This window comes from Malaya genurostris, chromosome 3, assembly GCF_030247185.1.
Source record: "Malaya genurostris strain Urasoe2022 chromosome 3, Malgen_1.1, whole genome shotgun sequence".
Taxonomy (NCBI): domain Eukaryota; kingdom Metazoa; phylum Arthropoda; class Insecta; order Diptera; family Culicidae; genus Malaya; species Malaya genurostris.
In genome coordinates, this window is record NC_080572.1 from 291,403,705 (window position 1) to 291,428,741 (window position 25,037).

The 25,037-nt window shown below is 36.8% G+C and overlaps 1 protein-coding gene across 5 annotated transcripts in view; it reads right to left on the bottom strand.

Annotated features, from left to right (window-relative positions):
• The window catches only part of LOC131436797 (rap guanine nucleotide exchange factor 4), a 446,791-nt gene that overhangs the window by 100,661 nt on the left and 321,093 nt on the right, over positions 1–25,037 (bottom strand). For all 5 annotated transcript variants that reach the window (XM_058605717.1, XM_058605715.1, XM_058605718.1 and 2 more), the window contains 3 exons: positions 12,049–12,135; positions 11,724–11,865; positions 11,353–11,539 (listed from right to left, as the gene is read on the bottom strand). In XM_058605717.1, coding sequence (XP_058461700.1) covers positions 11,353–11,539; positions 11,724–11,865; positions 12,049–12,135 — 416 coding nt within the window. The remainder of the gene's footprint in view (positions 1–11,352; positions 11,540–11,723; positions 11,866–12,048; positions 12,136–25,037) is intronic.

Sequence of the window (25,037 nt, forward strand, 5' to 3'; positions counted from 1 at the left end):
AAGATGTTTTATAGGATTGTAAGACCTCTCATTTGAATCATAGATGATTCTTAGATTTCATTTAAATCTTAGATCGGTTCAGCCATCTATGAGCAAAATGAATTGCATTATTTTAATTTTGTTTCACATATCATCCTGTGGTTTCGCAATCAGAAGCCGGATCCAAACGTAATTCAGGAACCTTGTTTGGGAGTATACTACTTTCCATATGAATCTGAGTTTGTAGAAAACGGTTTAGCCATCTCCGAGAAAATTTAGTGAAATTATTTGTCACACACACTTTGCTGATCTCGACGAACTGAGTCGTATGGTATATAGAAGTTATGTTCTTCCAGCCTTTATTGCTGTAAGTAGTTTAAATCAATATAATTATGGAATTACTTTCAATTCTAAAAAGGCTGATATCATCTGGTTTACATACGCCATATTCGAAAGATTATGTTGCCAAAAACGAACCGTGCTAAAATCGGTCGTGACAGAACAGTTACTAAACTAGACTTCAATGTGCAAAAATAAATCATATTATGTGGCAAGTACCATGGTTTAAAGATATGTTTATCAAGGCACACTACAAAAGTTTTTCGATGCCAAGGATATTTTTTATATCCAGGATGAAACTAGGATACAATTCTGGAAATTTTGCATCCAGCTGGTGTTCTTTCGTTACTGGTACATGGGATCACGAGGAATTGTGCTGGTGATGTTGGTACTTCGATGGTGGTCGCATGTTCTTTGATGTGGGTCCGCGGAAAACTCCCCCGAAAGTACCATGGTGATGAATATATACTGAAATCTGATCTGACATACAATTAACCTTATCATTGCAAATGTGAAGGACAAGGATATTTGAAAAGAACATATCTCGCCTGCAGACGATCGCACGAGTAATTAAACAACGGTATGAAAGCTCGTTTGAAATAGTTTAATATGTAAGTAGTCTCATCTGCAATTTTGTAAAGAAAACATGAAAAATAGCTCTATTTCATCAAACTGAAATGATAGCAGCATAGTATGTTTGAAAAAGTTTTGTAGTTTTTAATTATCAAAAACTTTGTGAAACATGTAAAACTCATATAAATTGAAAATATTTGTGTTTTCGTTCAAAAACTGGTTTTAGGACACCCTTTTCAGAAAATAAATCATATCATGAATTACACTCAAGTTTAAGGAATAGTGCCTTCTGCAAACTTGTTTGAAATGATTTTCTGAACAACTTTGTCGAAGTAACTTAGGCCCTATGTTGACCCTGAGCTAAAATAATATATTTATCTCACTTTTAGGGGGATTAATCACATAAATAAAATTTGCCAAAATACGGCGTCTATCATTCTGAGCAGCTTTGCTGAAGATACTGTACCTCGAAAACCACGTTTTCAACGAGTTATCAATTAAACGCGTGAAATCGGGCTTTTGAACCACTGTGCACTGGCACGTTGAGAGTCATTTTTCGTATTTGATTATTAGACCATTGAATCCCGGCAATGTTGGATTTTATCAATATTTTTATTCACCTCATTTTTAAGAGTTCGACAAAAACAGGAGGTTTTGGTAATTCAGGACTGGCATTATGCATTTCGAATCTAGCTTCTTAAAGCAATTGTTTTTGAAGTCAATTCGATCAGAGCAAATGAATCCTTAATAAGCTTGAGGACAAATTTTTGATAAATTTTTAGATGAGCATTAAAAACAATTTTCTACCCGGGTTTCACTTTGAACCAGGGGCGGAAATAACCAATTTTTTTGATTCACAGTAAATAAGTTAGTTAGTATTATCTTTTCATATCACGTATTTATTGTAAATATTATAATGAATTTTGAAACAAATTATTTTTGATAAGATAAATTTTTGTTATACTTAGAATTTAAAAATGTCTTCATCGTTATCAGTATCACTGTTTGATTCGGAATCAATATTTCAACAAAGTTAGGCTCGTTTTAATGTTATTCTGTGTTCATTTAACAGGTTTGAAGTTCAAATGGCTGTCACTCTGGTGATATGATGGTATAAGTGACGTAAACGTCAATGTTGATTATCACTCAGTTTTATCCGATATGGATTATCCGATATCAATAATTTTGGGTTCGTTAGGTGAGTTTTTTTCGTCGGTCGCATCGAAATTCCATCGTGATGTATTGGAAATTTATTCAGCAATACCGGCGTGGTGGAGTAATATCATCAATAAAAATAGCTAATAATATTAACATACATGCTGCGATGAATAATACTTGTAATAATAAGAATAACAAGTCCAATATTTGTGCGCGCTATGCAGTTGATTAATACTACTCTATTCAGCTTTTATATCATATACAGAAGTAACAGGAGTGCAGGATTTTGATACGTCAATTCAAATACACCAATCAAACTTTGAATCTATGATCCATTTTGGAGGTATAGACGACCGAAATTTTAAATTTTTGCATCGTGATTCAAATGAGCAACAACAACAAAAAAATTTTCTGCGGTCTAATACACATATTAAAGTTAACATGAATAAACATGAATGGAACATTTATTTTTTAAGCTTTTTATCAAAAAATCTTTATGTGTTACATTGCACAGTGGAAAAAAATCTATTAAAACCCGCAAAGAATTCTGTAACTCATGCAGTAGATCAAAAAACTAAAGCGTTTCTTTTGTAAAAATGTCCAAGAAATTCAATGGAATGCTTTACAATGGCCGCACGAATCGCAATTCTGCTCGTTTTACCCCAAATGTACGGTAGTTTTGGGGTTTTCTATAACATTCGCTCTGTAACTTGAAAAGAAGTCGAGTGCGGTATTCTGGAATAGCCTACTTTCATGTAAAATGTCTGGAGAATCGATTAGAAGAACCCACACTTGCCGCACGTAACGTTTTGGTGGCTATTTCACCACAATTCCTTCATTTCATAAGATCCTTACTGTAAATCGTCCTTAAATCTTGGTAAAACTTTTTGCAAGTTTGCTAAATCTAACTTATCTCACGTAAAAAAGTCTGGAGAATCGAATGGAAGAACCTACACTGGCCGCACGAAACGTTTTGATGACTACAAAAAATAAAAATACATAAACATGTGAAAATTATTTTTCGCACATTTCCGATTTTTGTACGACTCTTATTTTTTCAGTTTTAACTGAAAGATTTTTGGACTCGTTGAAGCATATTTTTCAAAAATGAGGAAAACCACAATTTTAGAGTTTTTCTACCATGCACCTCCATTGAAGTTCCATTAGGAGAAAGCCCATGGAGCACAACTGCTAGAACTAAGCACCATGCATTTTCTTTTAACAAAACACCATCAAAATTGTGGTTTACATAAAAAGATAAACATGAAACCAAAGCACTTTAACACATTCGAACACTTTATTTTTCAATCCAGAGTGGTACCAAAATCAGAAGTGTGAAAAAATATGTTTAAAATATTTCAAATATTTTTTAAAGAAATAGGGTAAGGGCTCCCTATTTCATCTCATTTGTAAGGACGTCGCCTTCAAACCTTGAGATTTGATTCACATTCCTTAGAAATTAAAATAATGATCATAAAACAGCAAAAAACACTTATGAAATGTTCACTACTCTGCTCCTAATTTCATCTCAATGGATTTTTATCCATCCTATCGTTGATCCTCTATTCGTCCTATAAATTAGCAATGGCGACAGCAATCAAAACGAAATATTCCACTATTACACTCTCAGGTTCAAAATGTCAGAATTCTTCTTAAAAACGGCCTAATGCCAACTATAAGACAATATACGATATTTTTAGAATCAGTTTGAAATCATTTCAACGTTTAAAAATTTTTCAGTCGTTTCCGTTACCTTTCGCTTTAAATTTAAAATTTTACTGAAAAGTTAAATTGGTGAACTTTAAATAAAAACAAAACTGTGATTGTTACTATTTATGCATTAGCCCTTCTTAAAACAAAGTGTAGAGCCAGAGATGCCATTTATACAGATTTATATGCGTTGTATAGATTTTTGCGTTCGCATACTGGTTTAAATCAAAGCAGCGATTTTGTAAAGATTTCCTAAATATAATACATGTTTGTACAGGTTCATAGAAAGAAAGAAGTAAAAAATTAGACTTTTCTCTCTGAGTATCTATTAGTATTTGATTGCGGTGATTCTTTAAAAGTTTATTAATCAACGGACAAATCACATGTTAAAGTCGAAATCTTTTATGTAGATAATTGATTATGAACACTGACAAACATTTATATTAAAATATGGAACCAATTTGATCTATTTGAAGCCAGATATTTTCATAGAATATGTATTACGTTGCATACAAAGTCTATATCTGGTCTATCTGTTTTCACTAATAAAATGATGTTAACAGATTTTATTAGTGAAAACAGATTTAACATCATTTTATTAGTGGAAACAGATAGACTAGATATAGAGTTTCTATGCAACGTAATACATATTCTCTATGAAAATATCTGGCATCTCTGTGCACAGCCGATGAAACACACACACACTTCACAGCGTTATGTTGACGTATAGCGGAATGAAATCAGTGCTACTAGATTTGCCACAATGGTTATTTCATTAGTATTTAACATGCTCTTCCTGGTAATATTCGAAGCCAAAACAGTTTTATTGAAATATTAATATCAATAATATAATTAAACTAATGCCACGGATACCAAAAAAACATACTATTTGATGAGATTTTGAAGAAGAAAAACAATTTTTCTTTTGTAACATTATGAGATAACTTGGCAACTTTGCGAAACCAAATGAGATGAAAACAAAGCGCAATCAAGTGAACGAAGTGAAAAACTTTCATCTCATATTTTTAAAGACTTTTATTGTTTGTCGGGTAGTTTTTGAAGTTTTAAATCGTTAATTAAACAAGCAGTAAGTGAACATAACTAATTATGAAGTCATCCAGCATTCAATGGTAGTGTAATTGTGCGAAAAAGTGATCATGTTTTGAGACGAATCGATTAGTAGATATTCAGAAACATGACGAACTGTAAATCTTGAGACGAAAATGTGTCATAAATTGAAAAGTGAGTTTATTTGAAATGAAAAAAACGATAACCGAAGAACTTAAAACCATTTCTTTCAATAGGAAAGTGTGACAATAGCTTTTATAATCATTTTAAAACATTTCACAGTTTGGTTCAGGTAGGTTTTAAAATATTATTCATGTTCAAAGTAATGAGGTGAAGGGATGAGATGAAAATAGGAGCTCAGATGAAATAGGGAGCCGTTACCCTACAACTCCAGAAAAATTTAAATAAATCAAAATAAGCTGTCAATTTATATCAATTTTCATGCATATATTAGGAGAAGGAAATTGAATAAAAAGTTACTTTACAGTTCTGAATTTTGCAATATACTTTGTAAGCCAAATTATGCGTTTTATGAAATATGCAGTCCTGTTCATGTAAGAATCAATGCATTGCATTTTAATTTTGCATTCATCAGGGTTTCAAATCAGATTTTTGTTTCAGCTGATGTCTATTTCATAGTCCTTTTTATTTACATGTCTTGTAAATTTCATCATTTTTTGTCGTGAATACGACTTACTTTAGTATGGGGCGCCTTTTCAAAATGTACCCTCTGAGAGAGTGATCAGTTTTTGATCGTGAATATCTCCTGTTGTATCAAATAAATCAACATAATTCTTGCTACATGCCATCGGAAATATGATCACAATTTTATGATAAAATTTTCAGTTGTGTGACATAATCTCAAATAGTTCAAAATTAAACTTTTCTGAAATGTTTGGTATAAACGAGTATCAAAGAGGATAATTCATAAGGCGCGTTTGCTTTTCTCGTATTTTGAAAGCTCATAGTTCAGTGATCTGTGGAAGGATTTGTTTAATCTCATTACCAATAGAATAGAAAATTTTCAACTTGAACGTGTATTGCAGTTTTTCAACGGTACACTATTGAAAAACCTGTTTGATTTAAACCATGGCAGCACCAGCCAATCAGAACGCGAGATGTCTGCATCTATACAAGAGCATCCATATAAAAGTTGAGTGAATCATTTTTCCTACCATTTGCTGAGCAACTGTTCCCGAAACAAGACACACGAGAGCAACATCGAGGACCTGTCGTCTCACTGTTTCCCGTTCTGCGAACAGGAAAAGGAATTTTTTGCAAAGGGGCTGTCCGTACACCGCTGCCAGTAGCAGGTATAAAATAAAATGTGATGTGAAAAATAGCGTCATTTAAGTTAAAGCAGCTACTCTGAACGTACGAAACACCGTCAGCACGATGGCACCGAAAACCGGTAGAAAGGCAGATTTGTACCGTCACTAACACATTCAATTACGAACGGCAATGCGAAAGCGAAAGTGATGATGTTGAACACATCTTTATACTAGTATAGGGTCGTGTGAAAATATGCCATGCGAAACAGGCTTGCCATATATATATAGGTTAATATGTATTATTATTATTATTATTATTATTATTATTATTATTATTATTATTATTATTATTATTATTATTATTATTATTATTATTATTATTATTATTATTATTATTATTATTATTATTATTATTATTATTATTATTATTATTATTATTATTATTATTATTATTATTATTATTATTATTATTAAAATTACTCTTGCATACCGAAGATCGTCGATACATTTCAGACCAGTCCATTGTAATTGTCTTGTACTGAAATTTCGAGATGAATCAGATATCTTCAAATGTCATAGCATCAATAAAAATAAACTACAGCAAATTAAAAAGGAATTGTTTTAAGTTTGGAATATATAGTTGTAGAATACTTAGTAACTGTTTAATGTAACTAATCTGTACTTTAATGTAGGTGCATCGCTTCAAACTCTATTAGTGAAAAAGGGGAAAGCTTGCACAATTCATACAATCAATCAACTAACTGATATTCGGAAAAGTGGTGGGAGCGTGCCAGTTTTTTCGTATTCACGACATCCAGTCTCTGACATTACCCACCCGCTTTTTTTCTATGTAGGTTTCGTAAATCGGAAAATGAAATTCACTTCTATTTAGCATAGAATCACAATCACAAAGACTAGTTTATTACATTTTCTATTAAAATGAGAAAAATTCAAGGTTCGATTAAATTTGACGCATACTTCGATCGTTCATTCTTTATGGAGAATCATGTTATAGTGCTTGAATGACGTTTTTGGCATTGAAAATGCCTTACTCTTCACTATATGGGGCCGGGTGTCAATTAAAAGTTTCAAAAATAGTCGCGTAACCTTTTTGTGTCATAATTTTGAACGTTAATAACTCGGTCATTTGTTGATGGATTGTTATAATTTAACAACCAATCGATTCGGAAACTTTTAACTTAAACATGTATGACGACGTCGTTTCAGTATTTCAATAGCATACTATTGAAAAAATGGTTGGAATCGACCTATGTTTTCATCCACCAATCCCTGTTGTAAAAAATGACGTCAACTTCTTGTTCGGCATAGGAGGCTTTGCGTTATGCATAAAAAACACCGCATCGTTATGCGTAGTATGAAGAGAAATCTATAAATATCGGCGGCAAAATATTTCTTTGCCTAGTTGATGTTTGACTGTGAATGAAACAAGTAGCTTGTCTAGTGAGCTGATGACTGGATTGTATATGCGTTCACTTGCTGGATTTTTGCAAATTTTTGGTCGATTTTGCCATTACACTTCGCTTCCCGAGGCTGGGTGTCAATTTTAAACATTCAAAACTAATCGCGTAACATTTTTCTGTCATAATTTTGATCGCTCATACCTCAGTCATTTGTTGATGGATTTATATAATTCAACAACCAATCGATTCGGAAACATTTAACTTAAACTTATGAGATAACGTCATTTGAATATTTCAATTGTTTACCATTCAAAAATTGGTTTGAATTGAGTATTTTATTTTGGTTATCTGGTAACTATCAGGCCAATTAAGAATTATCGGCGATAGATTTTTCGGATCTAATTTGCAGCGCTTGTTCCTCGATCATTTGTTAATGGATTTTCCTAATTTAAATGATTCCAAATCTTCAATATTGTAAACTTAAAAATGTTTTAATTTGCCAACGGATCGGTTTGCATACTTAAATCTCAATTCCCATACGAACAAAACGTGACAATGTGACTGAACGAGTTGTTGTCCCACCAGGAATTAAACGCTTCAAATGATTCAAAATTAAATTCTGAAACTTATCTAAAGCGGCCTCCTCGGTTTAGTAGTATAAATGAGTTCCACAGGCTCACATATACAGTACAATTAGATGCAATATCATATAGTATCAAAGATAAACTAAAGGTAAGCTTAGCTGCGATTTTACATGTATCGTTTGAATAGGAACTCTAGTAGAATTTGGTTAACCGCCAGTTGAAGTTTAATTATTATTTGCTTCAAAACAATAAGCGTCTGATGACTACCTTCGTTGTAACTATGACAATGTTCATTCATGTGTTAATAACATCAAGTTACAATATGAACAAAATTTCGGAATATTGTTGCATATCCATTCCGTATATTCCGTATATGCCAAAGCGAAAATCAATGTAGGTAACTTAATATTTTATGCGGACTGTTCCACATATTTTCTTCCTCGTATTGTTGCCATATTAAAGGGTGATTTTTTAAGAGCTTGAGAACTTTTTTAAACAATAAAACGCATAAAATTTGCAAAATCTCATCGGTTCTTTATTTTAAACGTTAGATTGGTACATGACATTTACTTTTTGAAGATAATTTCATTTAAATGTTGACCGCGGCTGCGTCTTAGGTGGTCCATTCGGAAAATCCGCTTTTTTATCGACAAATTTTGTTCAGCGATGAGGCTCATTTCTGGTTGAATGGCTACGTAAATAAGCAAAATTGCCGCATTTGGAGTGAAGAGCAACCAGAAGCCGTTCAAGAACTGCCCATGCATCCCGAAAAATGCACTGTTTGGTGTGGTTTGTACGCTGGTGGAATCATTGGACCGTATTTTTTCAAAGATGCTGTTGGACGCAACGTTACAGTGAATGGCGATCGCTATCGTTCGATGCTAACAAACTTTTTGTTGCCAAAAATGGAAGAACTGAACTTGGTTGACATGTGGTTTCAACAAGATGGCGCTACATGCCACACAGCTCGCGATTCTATGGCCATTTTGAGGAAAAACTTCGGAGAACAATTCATCTCAAGAAATGGACCGGTAAGTTGGCCACCAAGATCATGCGATTTGACGCCTTTAGACTATTTTTTGTGGGGCTACGTCAAGTCTAAAGTCTACAGAAATAAGCCAGTAACTATTCCAGCTTTGGAAGACAACATTTCCGAAGAAATTCGGGCTATTCCGGCCGAAATGCTCGAAAAAGTTGCCCAAAATTGGACTTTCCGAATGGACCACCTAAGACGCAGCCGCGGTCAACATTTAAATGAAATTATCTTCAAAAAGTAAATGTCATGTACCAATCTAACGTTTAAAATAAAGAACCGATGAGATTTTGCAAATTTTATGCGTTTTATTGTTTAAAAAAGTTCTCAAGCTCTTAAAAAATCACCCTTTATTTACCGACACTTTCCGAAGATTATCGACAATTTTGAAGAAGAATTAATAAAATTACACTCTTACTGAGCACAACATTTTTCGTTAAAATAAATAAAATCTTCTCTTGGATCTATAAACTGTTTATAAAATTAATAAGTTTGTACGTTTCTCGAAAATTATTATCATAAAATAAAATAGTTTTATTTGTTCAGGTTCAAATCTTTAGGTTGTTTATATCTAAAATTGAGATTTCGAGTAACTTTGAATTCATCATAATTGACTTCTAGTTGAAGAACGTTATTCAAAAACTTAACAATGTAAAAATTTGTGGAAGGGATCAAAATTGAATAGAATCAATTAGCAAGAAAGAATCTAATTGTCAATTTTATCATTCGCTAACAATCTAAGCGCTTAAACTAGAGCAAGTTTGTAATTAGTCAATTGAATAAGTTTTTAGTTTAGTGTATCATCATCATTATCATCTTCATTTTCGTATTTATTATGGGAACCCTAGAAACATTTCATTTTTAATGTTACTGTGCTCGGTTGTGTCTTGAATACAACCCTCTAATTTTTTTTTCTCCAGAAACTTGAATGTAAATTGTTTTAGATGTGACATTTTCATTTTTCGATTGACACCATTCGAATTAACATCGAATGTATGGGGACGGGTATCCCAATCCCGCACAAAGAGTCAGAAAGTTTTTTTTTTCTGGCCCAAAGAGACGAATGACCTCAAGGTTGAAAGCTCTATAATAAAAAATAACATCGAATGTTAAGGGTTGAAATAAAATCAGTTCTTGAAAAGAATTAAATTTTTATTTCAAGGTATATATTGTTGAGCGTCCAATTCTGGGCACCATTTTAGTACAATTTACAGTTTCTGAGCTAAAACGACTTCAAGAAAAAGCTTGCAAAAAACATCCACTCATATTAAAAATCAATCATGAGCCGAATTTGTCACTCCTTTCACCATTTTGCCATTCTGAAAATGCCCTCAGATTTATTCATTTCTCAGGATACACCCAGCATCATATCAAGTACTCGAAGCTTGATTTGGATTCTTCTCTAAGGAAATTGTAAATCTGAAATTGAACTGAACTACGAGTGATTTGAGTAGAACTAAAGTTACGTACTGAGAAGTTTAAACTGAAAATAAAATTTACCTTATAAGTTGCAACTTAATCGTTCCATTTATTCCTGACGATGTATATTCACCACAAAATGTTTGTATCAAAAACTACTAGGGCTCTTGATAGCAACCATTATTGTCTCGATTTTCAGTATCAACGGCATTACTCTTTTTGGGAAGTAATAATTATGACATTCTCACAATAATGATGAAACCGTAACCCATGTCGATGAAGCGCATATCTCTTTGCAGTGGACATGCTTTCAAAATGTACACATGAAAAAGAACTAAACCTTATTCAACTTTACATAAATATTGAGTCTTTTTACTACAGTGCAGGTGATGCTCATTAGTCCCGAGTCAACAAACTGCGTAGAACAGTAATGCAATCGACACAGCAGGCCATGGACGCACCATTCCAGCAACGTTGACATTTATAATTCCGCTCATTACACTGATGAAAGAACAACAAAACGGGCAGAACAAGTTCAAAGGGAATGTTGTCAATGTTTTACTGCACTATCAGCAGCCCACCAGCATTCCGAAGACAATGGCTCTTTCTACTCTGACAACTAGTCCGACAGCGGATTATTATAAATATCGTACCCCGAAAGCAAACTTCTGCCATTGTTCGTTGGCCGGCTTCCTACAGAACTTTGTCCTACTCTAAGACAAATTGCACTGTGAACAGTAACAACGGGGAGGCTCAACCTGAGAGCAGCCGAGAAGTTTACCGAAGGAAGTACTTACGGTTTCCGCAGGATCATCCGGAGGGTTGCATCCGGGCCCCGGTGCAGCAACGCAGGTAGTGCCTCTCGGATGTGATCGTTGGCCTGGTTGACGTCGTCCGAACTAGGCGGCCCGCTTGACGTCCCATCTTCGTCCATTTTGAACCGGTACAGGAAGCACTTGTCCTTGAACGGTTGCTCTTTCGCCACTGTTGCAAAAGGAAAACCAGTAGAAAAGGAGAAATTATAATAACTATCAAAGCCGTACAAGGAAACAAAGAACGCAGCTGAGAAGATTTAAAATTTTATCACGAATTCGTTTGTTAGATGCCTCGAATCAGCATCGCACAGAACCGTAGAACTACAACAACAACATCATCATTAATGGCTTACCGTGACTGAGAACACCTTCTTCTACCAGTGCCTGCCACATGCCGGCTGCCTGCGTCCGGGAGTGAACAATCGGCGATAGGTTCAGCAGCCAGTCGACCAGTTCGGTGCCGGGACCACATTTCCGAATGAATTTTCCGCTCACCTGCAAGTGAAATGTTCTTGTTATTATCGATACCGGTGCCGGATGGATTTTGTCGGCCCTGAGGCCATCAGATAGAAAAACAGCAAAACAGTGATCTAAACGGATCACTCAAATTAACATGATACTACTCATGTTTCAAACTATCGGATTGTGTGAAACGTTACGAAATGGAAAGGAACTCACCTTTCGATCCTTCAGGCAGCTTGTGTTGTCCGACACTAGCAGGGTACGCAGCGCCCATCCCATCCGTGCCATGGCAGGACTTGGTGCCTGGAGGAAAGGAACAGAGCAAAGTACAGGAATGTTAATCACAATCGGTTGGTTGAATTATCATAGCTAATGCAATGGTGAAAATCCTTTTACGCTTCCCTAAAAAAGGCCTTTTTTGCTGACTGTGTTGTTTTCTCATATAAAACATGTTTTCACAAATAGTACTAAGGGATCCTTCAAAAATTCGGTTCGGAAATCGGCTTCGAACAAAAGTCAATAGCAGTCTGTGAGACCGGGAGACTTTCGATTTCAGTTCAAGTTTGTGAAAATCGATTCAGCCGTCGCTTAGAATATAGAAAGCGTTCTGTCTTTTTGAATTTTTAATAACTATTTCTGGTCCTTTCGGAACCGAGAACTGGAAATCGGTATAGCTGACATCGGTTCGTTTGTTCAGTAACCAGAGCTGCTCAATGTCACTATCAACGAGCAACTTTGCACGACGAAGATTGGAAAGTTTATGTCACTGGACTGCTGCCAACCAGGCTCTACCAATCGGCATATATTGAGTGTCTGAGAGTCGATCTGTCATAACTTAAATTCTCTTGATATTACACTCACCAGGACGCTCATTGATTGCCGAAGCGATTGATATTATCTTCATTTCTCCTGTCACTGCTTGATTACGATGTGACTAAATATTAATCAAGCAGCATAAACATAGAATTAAATTAATGTACACCAATAAACTCCGAAATCCGATGACTTTTTACAAAGAAAAATTAACTTTATCAATTTATGTTTATGTTAGTACTCTCATGGATTTTTTTTACTTCAACAGGGAATAGGAGAATGAGAGAGAGAACAAAATGCGTCACCTGTCTTTGACTGAGTATACTTCTACTTGGTCATTGAACTATCGAGTATCTCATTTGACAGACACTTTGATCGTACCGATTACAGTTGACGATGATTGTAGTCAATCTGTCAAGGTCTTTTGACATGACTGACAATTTGCAGCTCTGCCAGTAACTAGCTTAAATTGAAATAATTTTGAGCAAAATTTATCGCTCTAAATGACGGGTTACAATTTCACATACACTAACATCTGTACTACTGGAACCGGAAGTCGGATTCGAAAAAAAACGCTTACTCATTAGAATATAATACCTTTCATTTGAATTTAAATTTGTGAAAATCGGTCCAGGTGTTTATGAGAAATTGTAGCATTTTCCGGAGTGCACGATCACTTTTTTCGGTACTTTCGGAACTGGAAATGAAGATCCGGTATACCCAAAATCAACGTAGTTGGTCACCGACTAATTATAAGGAATGTATCGAAAATAAGCTACATACATTTGTATTGTACGCAGGTATTTTTGATAGTTTTTTATGCTCAGATCACAGCATGCTGTGCGTTTGGCTGTCAGCTTTCGTTTGTTTACTTGTTTGTGTGGTTGAAATTCTGCGTTTTCAAAATGTCGCGTATTGAAAAGGAAGTGGTTCTAGACACATGGCTAAGGGTAGAAGAAGGGTATTACTATGCGAAAATTGGCGAAGCGGTTTGGAATTCATCATGTCAGTGTTAAAACCATCATTAATATGTTTGTGGAACACTATTCTTTGGATGAGCTACCAGGAAGAGGCAGAAAACCCGGTTCTTCCAACCCGAAACTGGACCAGAAAGTGGTATCTCTAATCATGAAGAACAAATCAAGGTCAATACGTGATTTGGCCAAAAAAGGAGGGACGAGTGTCGGAATGATCCAGCGTATCACCTGAAGACCTACAAGAAGCAGAAAATCTCGAAACAAAGTGTAGAACAGAAGAAGCGAGCAGCAACAAGGGCCCGGGAATCGTATTCGCGGCATTTGCAGTGTCCGGATGCGTCTTTTTCGATTTATATTGCAATCGTTAAAGTGATCCATATTTATATGTAGATATATGGTAATATGGTCGTCTAGTACCCGGTCTAGATCGATGGATGAGTTCCAAACCTGAACTCTGAAACTCTATTCTGAGTTCGAATTTCAAACCTGCATTCTGGAACTGTATTCTGCACTTGTATTCTGGAACTACATTCGAAACCCGAATTCTCGAGCTGAAGTCTGGAAAAATGATGATGATGGTCCCGCCTCATACCCCTACAAAGGTGTGAGCTGAACGATTTATCTAAATGATAATAAATATTGCATCATATATTTTAACCAGTTAACTAAATATAAAACGATCTGGTTAATCCAGCAGGTATAGATTCTCCTTCTAAAGTACAACTGAGAACAAAAAAAATTCAAATATTTCCGGTTTACTATCCAGGGTTATTCAAGAAAATTTCCTACCCGGGAAGATCCTTGAACAAATCAGGAATCGAACCTGGTATCTTTGTCAGTATCAGACAGTAATTCACCTGGCCCTTCCCGCCGGACCAGTTCATCGCCACAAACATCAGCTACGATGGAGTAACGAGAAGAGTCTCCGATGATACTTCGAAACTGAGTTTCCACTACGATTCAGTTCGACATCGACATAATTCGTGCAAGTATTAATTAATAAATTTTTATCAATAAAAAAAATTTCTGCTGCATGAATTCGCAACTGAAAAATAATGCTTTTTTTTATTTAAAAGATATTTTTTTATTCGGGCCTATTTGCGTACAAGCTTTACATGGCCGATTGAGCCGATTTTTTAAATAAATTTTTTCTTGAGTTGGATCTCGTTGTCACCCTTTTTCTAGGGGGAGAGAAGCTTCCATTTCCCTCCTGCGAGGATTGAGGGGCACTTCGTTCGTGGTTCGTCTCGTCATCCATTGCCGCATCGGTGGTATTGTTGTCGATTTCCGTCTTCTTTTCGTTGCTAGTTGCTGTAGATGCACCTTGTTGTATATTTTTTGCAATTGCTGGTTGGTTGGAGGGTAAGTTGTTAACTGCAGCTGGTGTACTTTGTTCTATAGGGAATACTGATGGTTTTGTTGAAGAGGATGCTTCATTGCTGTTGGTGGCTGTCACAGGTGTACTGGGGTTGCTTGGGGTTGGTGTGAAGGAAGCACCGTTGTCCTTTGGTGTAGTTGTCTCCTTGTCCAGTTTATCACATGGCTTACCGTAGTGAACAGCTTTTTGGCAATATTGACATGTGGCCATCTGATTGTCATAGGTTACAAGTGATTTGCATGGAATTCTTGTAACATATCTTGACCGAAAATAACATAAGAAGGTATAGGCCTCTTCAAGTGTATGCGTAATAAACGTACACCATTTAGAATACCGGGGAAAAATTCTTCCACTTTTCTTTTTCGATAGAGAGAATCTCTCCGTATTGGGACATAGTATTGCGAATATAAGAATCGGTGACGCTTGAAGGAATATCATGCACACGCACTTCTATAGCACTATCTTCCATATATACTGGAATGTTGTACTTAATGTTCTCGTGCTCCACATAGTGCACATTGTTATTGTCTTTTGCGAATTGAATTGCATCCAACTCTTTATAAAACTGGATGTAAACAACATTATTTGTCTTATTGCATTGAAGTAAATGCACACGTTTCATGTCAAGATGCATTTGCTCCTTAAGCAAACCATCAAGTTCTCGTATCGAAGGTCGAATTTTGCACTGCCTGAAGTCAACAATAATTGTATTCTTTCGTGTCGGCGGTAGCTTTTGTTCGTTTGGTTCACTCATTTCGAGGTCGTTCTATTGTTCACTACACAATACTGTACTTGGTTTCTTCCGTCCCGAACGTAAGCGGTTTTGTTTTATCGACTGACTTGGATGAGATGTAAAACCGAACTGGAAATAATGCTTTAATTCCAGCTGGTTGACTACACTGCACTAAATATTTAGGTAATACCCAATAAAAACGCTATTTAGACTGAAAATTTATTTGTAGAAGTAACAAAAGCGCAGCATTTTGCATGTCTTGAACACACAGCAGGCGCAGCAGCGTTGGAATTGGTGTAGCGATAGCCTGCGCGCCTGTTACTTCTGCGTATGACATTCAAGCTAAATTGGCTAATATTGTTAAATTAGCTGCATAACATACAAAAATGGATTCTGAACCTGAACTCTAGAACTAAAAATTTGAGCTGAACTGGATCCGGAGATAAATTCAAACCCTCGGTTTGTTGTAAGCCAACTTCAATTCGGCTCGGCAATAAATTCGATGGACGATGGTAGACGATAAATTTGAGAGTTCTCGGATGGAGAGGTTGGGCTGCTTTCGAATGTGGTTCGAACATTCTCCGAACACTTCATTTTCGCCAAATTGGAAAATGCATTTATTTCAAAAAACCCAACCACAGAAAACCAAAACCAAGGTTATGAAATGAAGGGATGAGATGGAAATAGAAGCTCAGATGAAATAGGGAGCCGTTGCCCATAAATGTTTGATGTGGTAATGTTGTATTATTTAATAAGGCGCAGCCATCTATAATTATCCCCGGATTAACTTTGTACATGTTTCAAATCCCCTTTGAAAAATACTTCAATTCCAGATGTGGCCCAAAGCTGCTGCTCCTTCAACTGTGGATGAACAAAAAAAAACTCGTCCCTTCAACAATAAACTTCTCGTATTACCACAAACTGTATCAGGAGATAAAAGCTGAAACCTATGGTCGCTTGGTTGGTTGGTTGGTTGGTTGTACCGTACAAATAATAATGTTTGCTTTGCATCCAATTGCTCGGCTGCGGTCCTGCTTGGTCTGCAGTTTGAAAAATCGTTTCTATTCTCTGTGCCGTAGACAGCAGATAGAGTGGACCGGAGAATTTCACCTACGTAGCCAGCGGGTTAACAGCGAAAGCCATCGGTTAAATTATACGATACGACGATCAGGGGGCGGCAGTTGATCTCAATTTGCATACTCCCGGTTTTCGGTCCGGTCTCTGGAGCGGTCAGGGTCAATTCCGGGTCAGTTGATTCGAGGTGGGTTTTGCAATTTATGACATTGAACGAGAAAACCATCGGAAAGTGTACCATTGATGTGTTTGCTTTGAAAACAATGTGTTTCCGATGCTCAAAGCTTTATTCACCGGCGGTCGCCTCAATTTAAATGTTAATCGTTTAATACCTAACGATTATTGTTATGAAGGATCTTTTATTTTAATACACCAACAATTGTCTCCATCGAGCACGGGCTCCGTTAGTGAAGTAAAGCGGAAACCAATAATTAAATGTTTATTTGTGCCAACCGTTTCCGGCCGAATCTGCTTCGTGCCTCTCAATAATGACGGAAAATTAGTGACTGTTATGGAGGTGGAGAATTCTCAACAATTAGATAATGAAACTCAACTTTCGCAACTCGGTTCCTGGTTGGCATCGTTTTCTTCTTCACAATCACAGTCATTTTACCTCATTGCTAGGGACGCCGATGGCGACGACGGCGTCGTATTGAAAATTGGATTAGCACCTACAAAGCACACGACGGATGGTGCTCCTTCCTGTTCAGAGTTTTACGATGATGGTAGTGCTAATCAAGGAACAATAAAGCCTCCTGTAGTTCACCATAGGCTCTGATCTAGATTGTTGTTGTTGTTGTTCACACCCTGATGGAGGATTGACTTCGGGGGCCGTGTTTTGTGCGATTTTCTTTGAATCGCGATGATTGAAATGTTGACGAAGGTTGACTCTGTTCAGGGAAAATTTCAGTGATTGACTCTGCATTGATAAGTGATGAGTTCACCGCGGCTAACTGTATTATGGGTTTTTTTTAATAACTATTTATTGGAATATGAGTTAAAATTAAATTATTAAGATTTAAATTGGGTGTTCAGCCACAAGTGGTGACTTTTCAAAAAAAAAAAAAAAAAAGAATTCACAAGTGGAATAGTAACATTTATTCCGAAACCAGGAGACATCACTCTATTGAATAACCAAAGACCAATCTCTTTATTAAACACTGACTAGAAGCTGTTTACTAAGATTTTACTAAGCAAACAGAACGCAACTTAGTGCCATTGATCTAAATAGGCCGAGGACAAATTGCTTGTAGGGCGAACCTGTCATGTACAGACAATTTGAATGATGCTCGTCGTTTATTAACTAAGGCCATCTAGAATAAACAATTCAAAGGAATGCTATTGTACTTAGATCTCGAAAAAGCCTTCGACAGAGTTAAAAAATTAAAAGTCAAAATAACATACTGTGTGAGTAGGTTTCCCAATGTATCTTTTTCAGAAAAGTATAAGAGAATTTAGGTGGAACAGAAAGGAGATAATAAAACGGGATTTCGGCGTATGCCTAAATATATGCTGAGATGACAGGGATATTTAGAAAATTATAAATGAAAATTAAAATGTAACATTTAATTTAATTAAATGAAGATGTCGCTTAAAAAAATCAAATCAAGAAGTTCATGGTCCACAACGGAACGAGTTCATTCGTCATGAAAAGAAAAGGACATGCTTCATAAATCATACAAAGTAGCCACATCCCTCAAACAGTACCAAAAGCTAAACTTTTGTAAAAAATTTAAAAAACATACCGTAGAACTTTGCTGTCGTCTGTTTTTCTACTTCCGCACTACAACTCACTGCACAGATTGTTCGAAACTCTGGAAACTGCTGTTCGTGCATTTTCAACCCCCTTGAGAGAGCACTTCTCGTCCTTAGCACATATTTTCGGATGGTTTGAGCCTCCCAACAAAATCCTACTAATAAGTAACAAGACAACCAATCGTAACTGACCATCTGTGCGATATCGCACGGGCCCCAAAGCGGATAATCTCCTGTACAAAGAATCCAATTACAACTAGGCTCTCTAGGAAACATATCCAGACTGCGAACGTATTTGTTATTAATTTGGCCAATTTGCGACGTTATCCGATTCTATTATCGATAACAGTACGAAGCAAACAGCCGGTATAGAGAATATCGAATGTTGTTTCGCCTCTCCTTTCAACGCGGCCATGTCTCGATGTTTGCTGCTTCTTTGCTGACATACGAGTGGGCAAGTCCCCTTTCTCCAAGCAGACCGGGCCAAGTTCCAATACAGGAATTCCGGAGGAATCGGTTTCGAAGTTATTGGCTGCCTGTTGGTTGCAATCCTGCTCAGTACAACCACAGACAACATCGTGTGTGTTTTTTTTTTCATCCTAATGGTCGATGGAAGAGGGATGAAAATTCTACCCCATTCGAAGCTGTACTCGGCTGCTGTTGTTGTTGATGGCAGGCAGACACACCGAGAACACTTCTATATTAGCACATACAAGCGTAAGAGCCCAGATAATAGAGGACTGTTAGTTCTGAATTCGAAGTGAAGCATGCATTTGGGAAAACTTGCTCCTTTCACTCTGTGACCGGCATATGCATTTAACTAATGGATTCAGATCAATTTTTAATTGAATTGGATTGCATCCATGCTGTGGACGGACCAGGCGGCCGTCGTCATTCCACTCGAGAGATTTATGCTCCGGAAATTTACACCCCATCGTTCCTTTCTTGTCGATTGGGAGTGACGATGATGACATTAGCATTTAAATTCAGTAGCAATATATGTATGAACTCGGACAGACCGGCAGAGTGCTTTTATTGGACTTTCGGTTTGTTCGGAAGTTGATTTTTATGCGATCGTACGGATGGATGAACATTTTATGCAAACTCATTCACGGTCATCGGCTTAACTCTAAGCCATCTACAACAGGAGCAGTACGAGTTATATAAAACTGAATCTGATTTTTTTTACCATCAACAAAATCACAGCAACAGTCATTCAACTGTTCTGGACTAGACGAATTGGAAAAAATAGGATTTATTTACCACGTCAGGCAACAAGTCCCCGGTTTGTCAGACAGATGTCGTCATTGGATAAAAATCTATCTAACGTTCAACGTCATTAGTAATTTGTTTTTACATTCAGTGATTTCAGTGATGCTGTTTTCGGAAAGTTAATGTATCGACGAAACACCTAAAAAACCTGTTTTAATCCACCTAGTGGAGTAATGATGCCATTCTCATATCAATCATACTATCATATATAATACTGTGGTAATTTTCTTTGTTTCCTAAAACCAGGGTTGCAAACGGTACTGGAAGAATGTCACGAAACAGCAGACATTAAAACTGCACAAATGACAGCAGTCGCCGATTGTACTTCGCCACGACTGCAGGAGATGAAAAATGTCATAGGTCTTATGACATTTTTTCTCGTGAATGTCGCCGTTTGCTCTCATCGATAACTGTTCTAATCTTTTCAATCTGAGAATGGCTAGCCACAATAAACAGTAGCTCCTTCCAAATTCAACAACTTTCGAGAGGCAGTCGCCAACAAGGCTTAACTTTGAAATTCGTTTTATGTCGATTCTCATGAGGTGTAGGGGGACATGCACAAGAAAGTCTTGGTTCCCAATGCAGACGATTTTTTGTTGTGTATCCTTACGTGTTTTGTTTCTCTGCACTCCCGTTGGAAGGAAGCGGTTCAGTGAGAAAAGCAAAGTAAATGCTTTGACTTCCAGAATTTGGATGCACTTTTTCGATCAAACAATTGAAGCCCGTTTAGCATGAACCAGAATTGTAGAAGTAATATTTTTTTTCCATAAATACGTTTATTTCTTAAGGCAGTTTACATAAGTTTTTCTTCGCCGTAGCATCACTTTTACATAAAATTCTTATCCTAATTTAATTCTAACATAGTCACAACGATTTGAATTTATTAAAACATATTCTCTTATAGCTTAAATATCATCTTAGGTAATTCGTCATTAATTATGAAATCTACTCGGAAATATTATTTGAACCAAACGATTAACTTCTATAAATTATAAAATAAGCTGATTTCTGTTTCGAGTTTGTTTGTATCATTACATAATTTTTATTCTAATTTAGGTATTGGTTGAACTCATGGACGCAGCTGGAATCAGAACTAAATCTTAAAAGGGGCCTTTATTAAATTGAAACTCCAATTTTCTTTATGAAATGATAAATAAGTTTCATGTATGAAAGGTCACGACAAGCAAGAATGTCTCGAACTGGGACATTGGATAGTCTACCTTGGGTACGCAAAGAATTTATTAGTTGAGATCTGACATCACGATACTCCACGCATGTCCAAACGATATGATCAATATCCCGATAACCTTCTCCGCAAGCACAATGATTAGTCTCGGAGAGCCCAATTCGAAGGAGATGTGCATCTAACGTGTAGTGATTGGACATGAGTCTGGACATCACACGAATGAAATCCCTACTCACATCCAGTCCCCTGAACCATGCCTTTGTCGATATTTTCGGAATAATTGAGTGTATCCACCGACCTAAATCATCTTTATCTCAAGAAGCTTGCCAGCTGGCAAGTGTTCTTTGGCGAGACGAGCTATAGGATTCGTTGAAAGCAATCGGTCTCTCATAAATTTCACCCTCAATAGCACCACGTTTAGCTAAAATATCGGCTCTTTCATTGCCAGGAATGGAGCAATGAGCCGGGACCCAGACTATAGTGATTAGATAATTATTGTTCAATATGTCGTTCAGGCACTGTTTTATTTTTTTTTAAGTTTACGTTTCGTCTTCGACTCATCAGTGCGTCAGCAGATTATGCTGACGCAAACCCCCGGATCAACATAATCCGCTGAGCAGACGTAAAGTTAATGCTATTTGCAAGACACTTTTTTATTACACAAAGGAGTGCAACGTCTAAACTGACGTCTCGAACGAAACAAGCTCAGCGGATTATGTTGATCCGGGGGTTTGCGTCAGCATAATCTGCTGACGCACTGATGAGTCGAAGACGAAACGTAAACTTAAGAAAATGGTTATGTGCACCTAGCATAAATTTGGGAGTAAAAACAAGCTTTTTCCCCTTCAAATTACCACTGTTTTATTTTGCCCAGGAAAAACGGTTCAGTCTTGCCAGTCATGTTTGAGCGAATTGCTTCAATTGCACTCAGACTATCTGTGAAGAGGAAATAATGGTTTGGAGATAATGGGACGATTACACTCAAACTATAATGAACTGCTGCTAGCTCTGCTATATAAACAGATGCAGGTTCTTGAAGCCTAAATGAGGCCGAAACATTATTGTTAAACATACCAAACCCTGTCGCTTCTTCAATTCGCGATCCATCCGTGTAAAACATTTTCTCAGAGTCAATATGCCTGAACTTACTTGAAAATATTTTTGGGATTTCCGCCGAGCGTAGATGATCCGGGATTCCACGCACGTCGCGCTGCATGGATGTATCGAAAAATAAAGTTGAGTCAGGGGCACTTAGGATGCTGACACGGATAGGAATATATCTTGAAGGGTTGATTTCCTGTGACAAGTGATTAAAATATACTGTCATGAATTTTGTTTGAGAACGAAGCTCGACTAGTCGTTCGAAATTATTAATTACCATGGGATTAAGCACCTCACATCTTATTAGCAGGCGTGATGAAAGCTCCCAAAAACGATCTTTCAATGGAAGAACTCCCGCCAGAACTTCAAGACTCATTGTATGTGTCGAATGCATGCAGCCTAAGGCAATTCGCAAACAACGGTACTGAATTCGCTCAAGTTTGATAATATGAGAGTTTGCAGCGGAACGAAAACAAACGCATCCATATTCCATCACTGAAAGTATCGTTGTCTGATACAATTTTATTAGATCTTGCGGATGAGCACCCCACCAAGATCCTGTTATTGTTCGAAGAAAATTTACTCTTTGTTGGCATTTCGTTATCAGATACCTAATGTGTCCTCCCCACGTGCATTTGGAATCGAACCACACCCCGAGGTATTTAAAAGTTAAAACCTGTTGGATCATTCTTCCCATCATATGGAGCTGAAGCTGCGCGGGATCATGCTTTCTTGAAAAGACGACTAACTCTGTTTTCTCCGCAGAGAATTCGATACCAAGATGAACAGCCCAAACGGACAAGTTATCTAAGGTATCTTGCAATGGTTTATGCAGATCAATAGCTTTGGGTCCAGTAACTGAAACCACGCCATCATCTGCCAATTGTCTTAGTGTACATGGGGTTACAAGACAGCTGTCAATGTCATTCACGTAAAAATTATAGAGAAGTGGACTGAGGCATGAGCCTTGCGGGAGACCCATGTAGCTAATTCTGAATGTTACCAAATCGCTATGTGAAAAATGCATGCGTTTCTCTGACAAAAGGTTGTGCAAATAATTATTTATAACCGCTGGGAGTCCATGTTGGTGGAGCTTGTCTGAGAGAACATCAATGGAAACTGAATCAAATGCTCCTTTAATTGTAGAAGTAATAGGAGCGCAAAACTTATTGTCTTTGCTGTTAGATTTCTTGCCTTTGCGTCATTTTAGAAAGGCAAAAGCTGCGCTCCTGATACTTCGTGTATGAAATTTATGTAAATAATTGTAATATTTTTGAAACATCTGCATGAACAAGCTTTGTGATTGAATTTTTTTAAAACTGTAATTGAACCGGTAATAAAAACACCGCCGTTCGCATTAAATTTATCGCCACAGATCAATCACAGCGAATATAACAGTCCCGTTATGAAAATGTCATGACATTTTGAGCTCGTGACATTCTCGAAACCCGTGACCAAAAATGAACAAAGCAGCTAGGGTAACAGAGGTATTTTGGCCACTTCATATATTTTGGCCCACCTAACAAACTTTATCGATTTCATCGGATTTTATCGATGTTGAGTAACTCATTTTGCATCAATTTGAAGCTAATCACATTAAATTACCTATTGCGGAAGGGGTTTTTAAAGATATTACAATATTTTGTGGATATTTTTATAAAGTGGGCCAAAATAAAATCAATCCTAAAGTGGGCCAAAATACCTCTGTTACCCTACTTATCCAGCATGTACCTACACTACTACAAAGCGAACGCTGTGGCTTTGACTGCTGTGAGAGAGTGCACTGAAAATAATAATCATGTTATAGTTACGTGAAAAATTATGTGAATATTTTCCACCCTACTTTTCACGTAGGTTTTAATGGACTGGCATTTAAAAGCTGTTTAATGCCTAATCCAGTAAGAGTTACGTGTTTCATAGGTAAAATGTAATGTACTGTTCATATCACATTTAGCTATTTAATATTGTTTGAAGTTAAAAGGGAGATATTTCAGATTTTTATATAAATCTATGAAATGAAAAATACTATGTAAAATAAAACATTTATTTCAGAAAATTAGCATGGAATTGCAATGGCTGAAAATAAACAGCAACTGATAACGTCGGGGGATCTCGAATCGACAAGCCGCCAGAAATCGTTTTTATTGTCTCTGCCATCCAACCGAAATCGAAGTCGAGATCCGAGAACTCTCACAATTACATGAGTTCAGTGTTTCTAGCTTCCTACCAATGTTGAGCCCGTGTTTCGGTAGGCCAACGGCCTGTTTGAAACATTCGGCAGGAGCGGGCACACTTCCGGGCTCACGTAGGCACTCGGTCCAGTCGAACAAATGGAAACTTTTATACTGGAATGGTCCTGTCGATATCAATGTTGCAAATATTCTTCGTGTAACTAATTCATTCACGCATCCTTGCTGTGATTATACTGCCTTCGAATATGCCAGTCTCGAACAACGTTGAACTATTCACTGCTCGAACGAGAGAAGGGTGCAAAAGGAATAAGCAATAATCGTAGAGAACCCGAATATACTAATCCATTCTTCGCTGCTGGCAGTAATGGGAGAATGCTGGAATATGGTTCATCACATACACATAAGACTATGGTAATAGTGCGGGGGGAAACATCTTAATTTGCATGTTTCAAAGACAGCACGAACGATCATCGCGAATTAGGTTTGGCGATGATCGCTGTATGAATATTCGTTCGATATTCGCGTTAAGTCATTCGGGGGTATGTCCAATGCGAATAACAACTGCAAGGAATAGATATTCGTTAAAGTAACGAAGCAGCGTCGGCTTCGTTCGCGCCTGAATATACGGACAAGTCCGAATACCAGAACGATTATCGAACAAAGGCGAAGGAAAGCGAGCGATGATCATAGACATTCGTTGTATTTTTGATATTCGAGCAACATT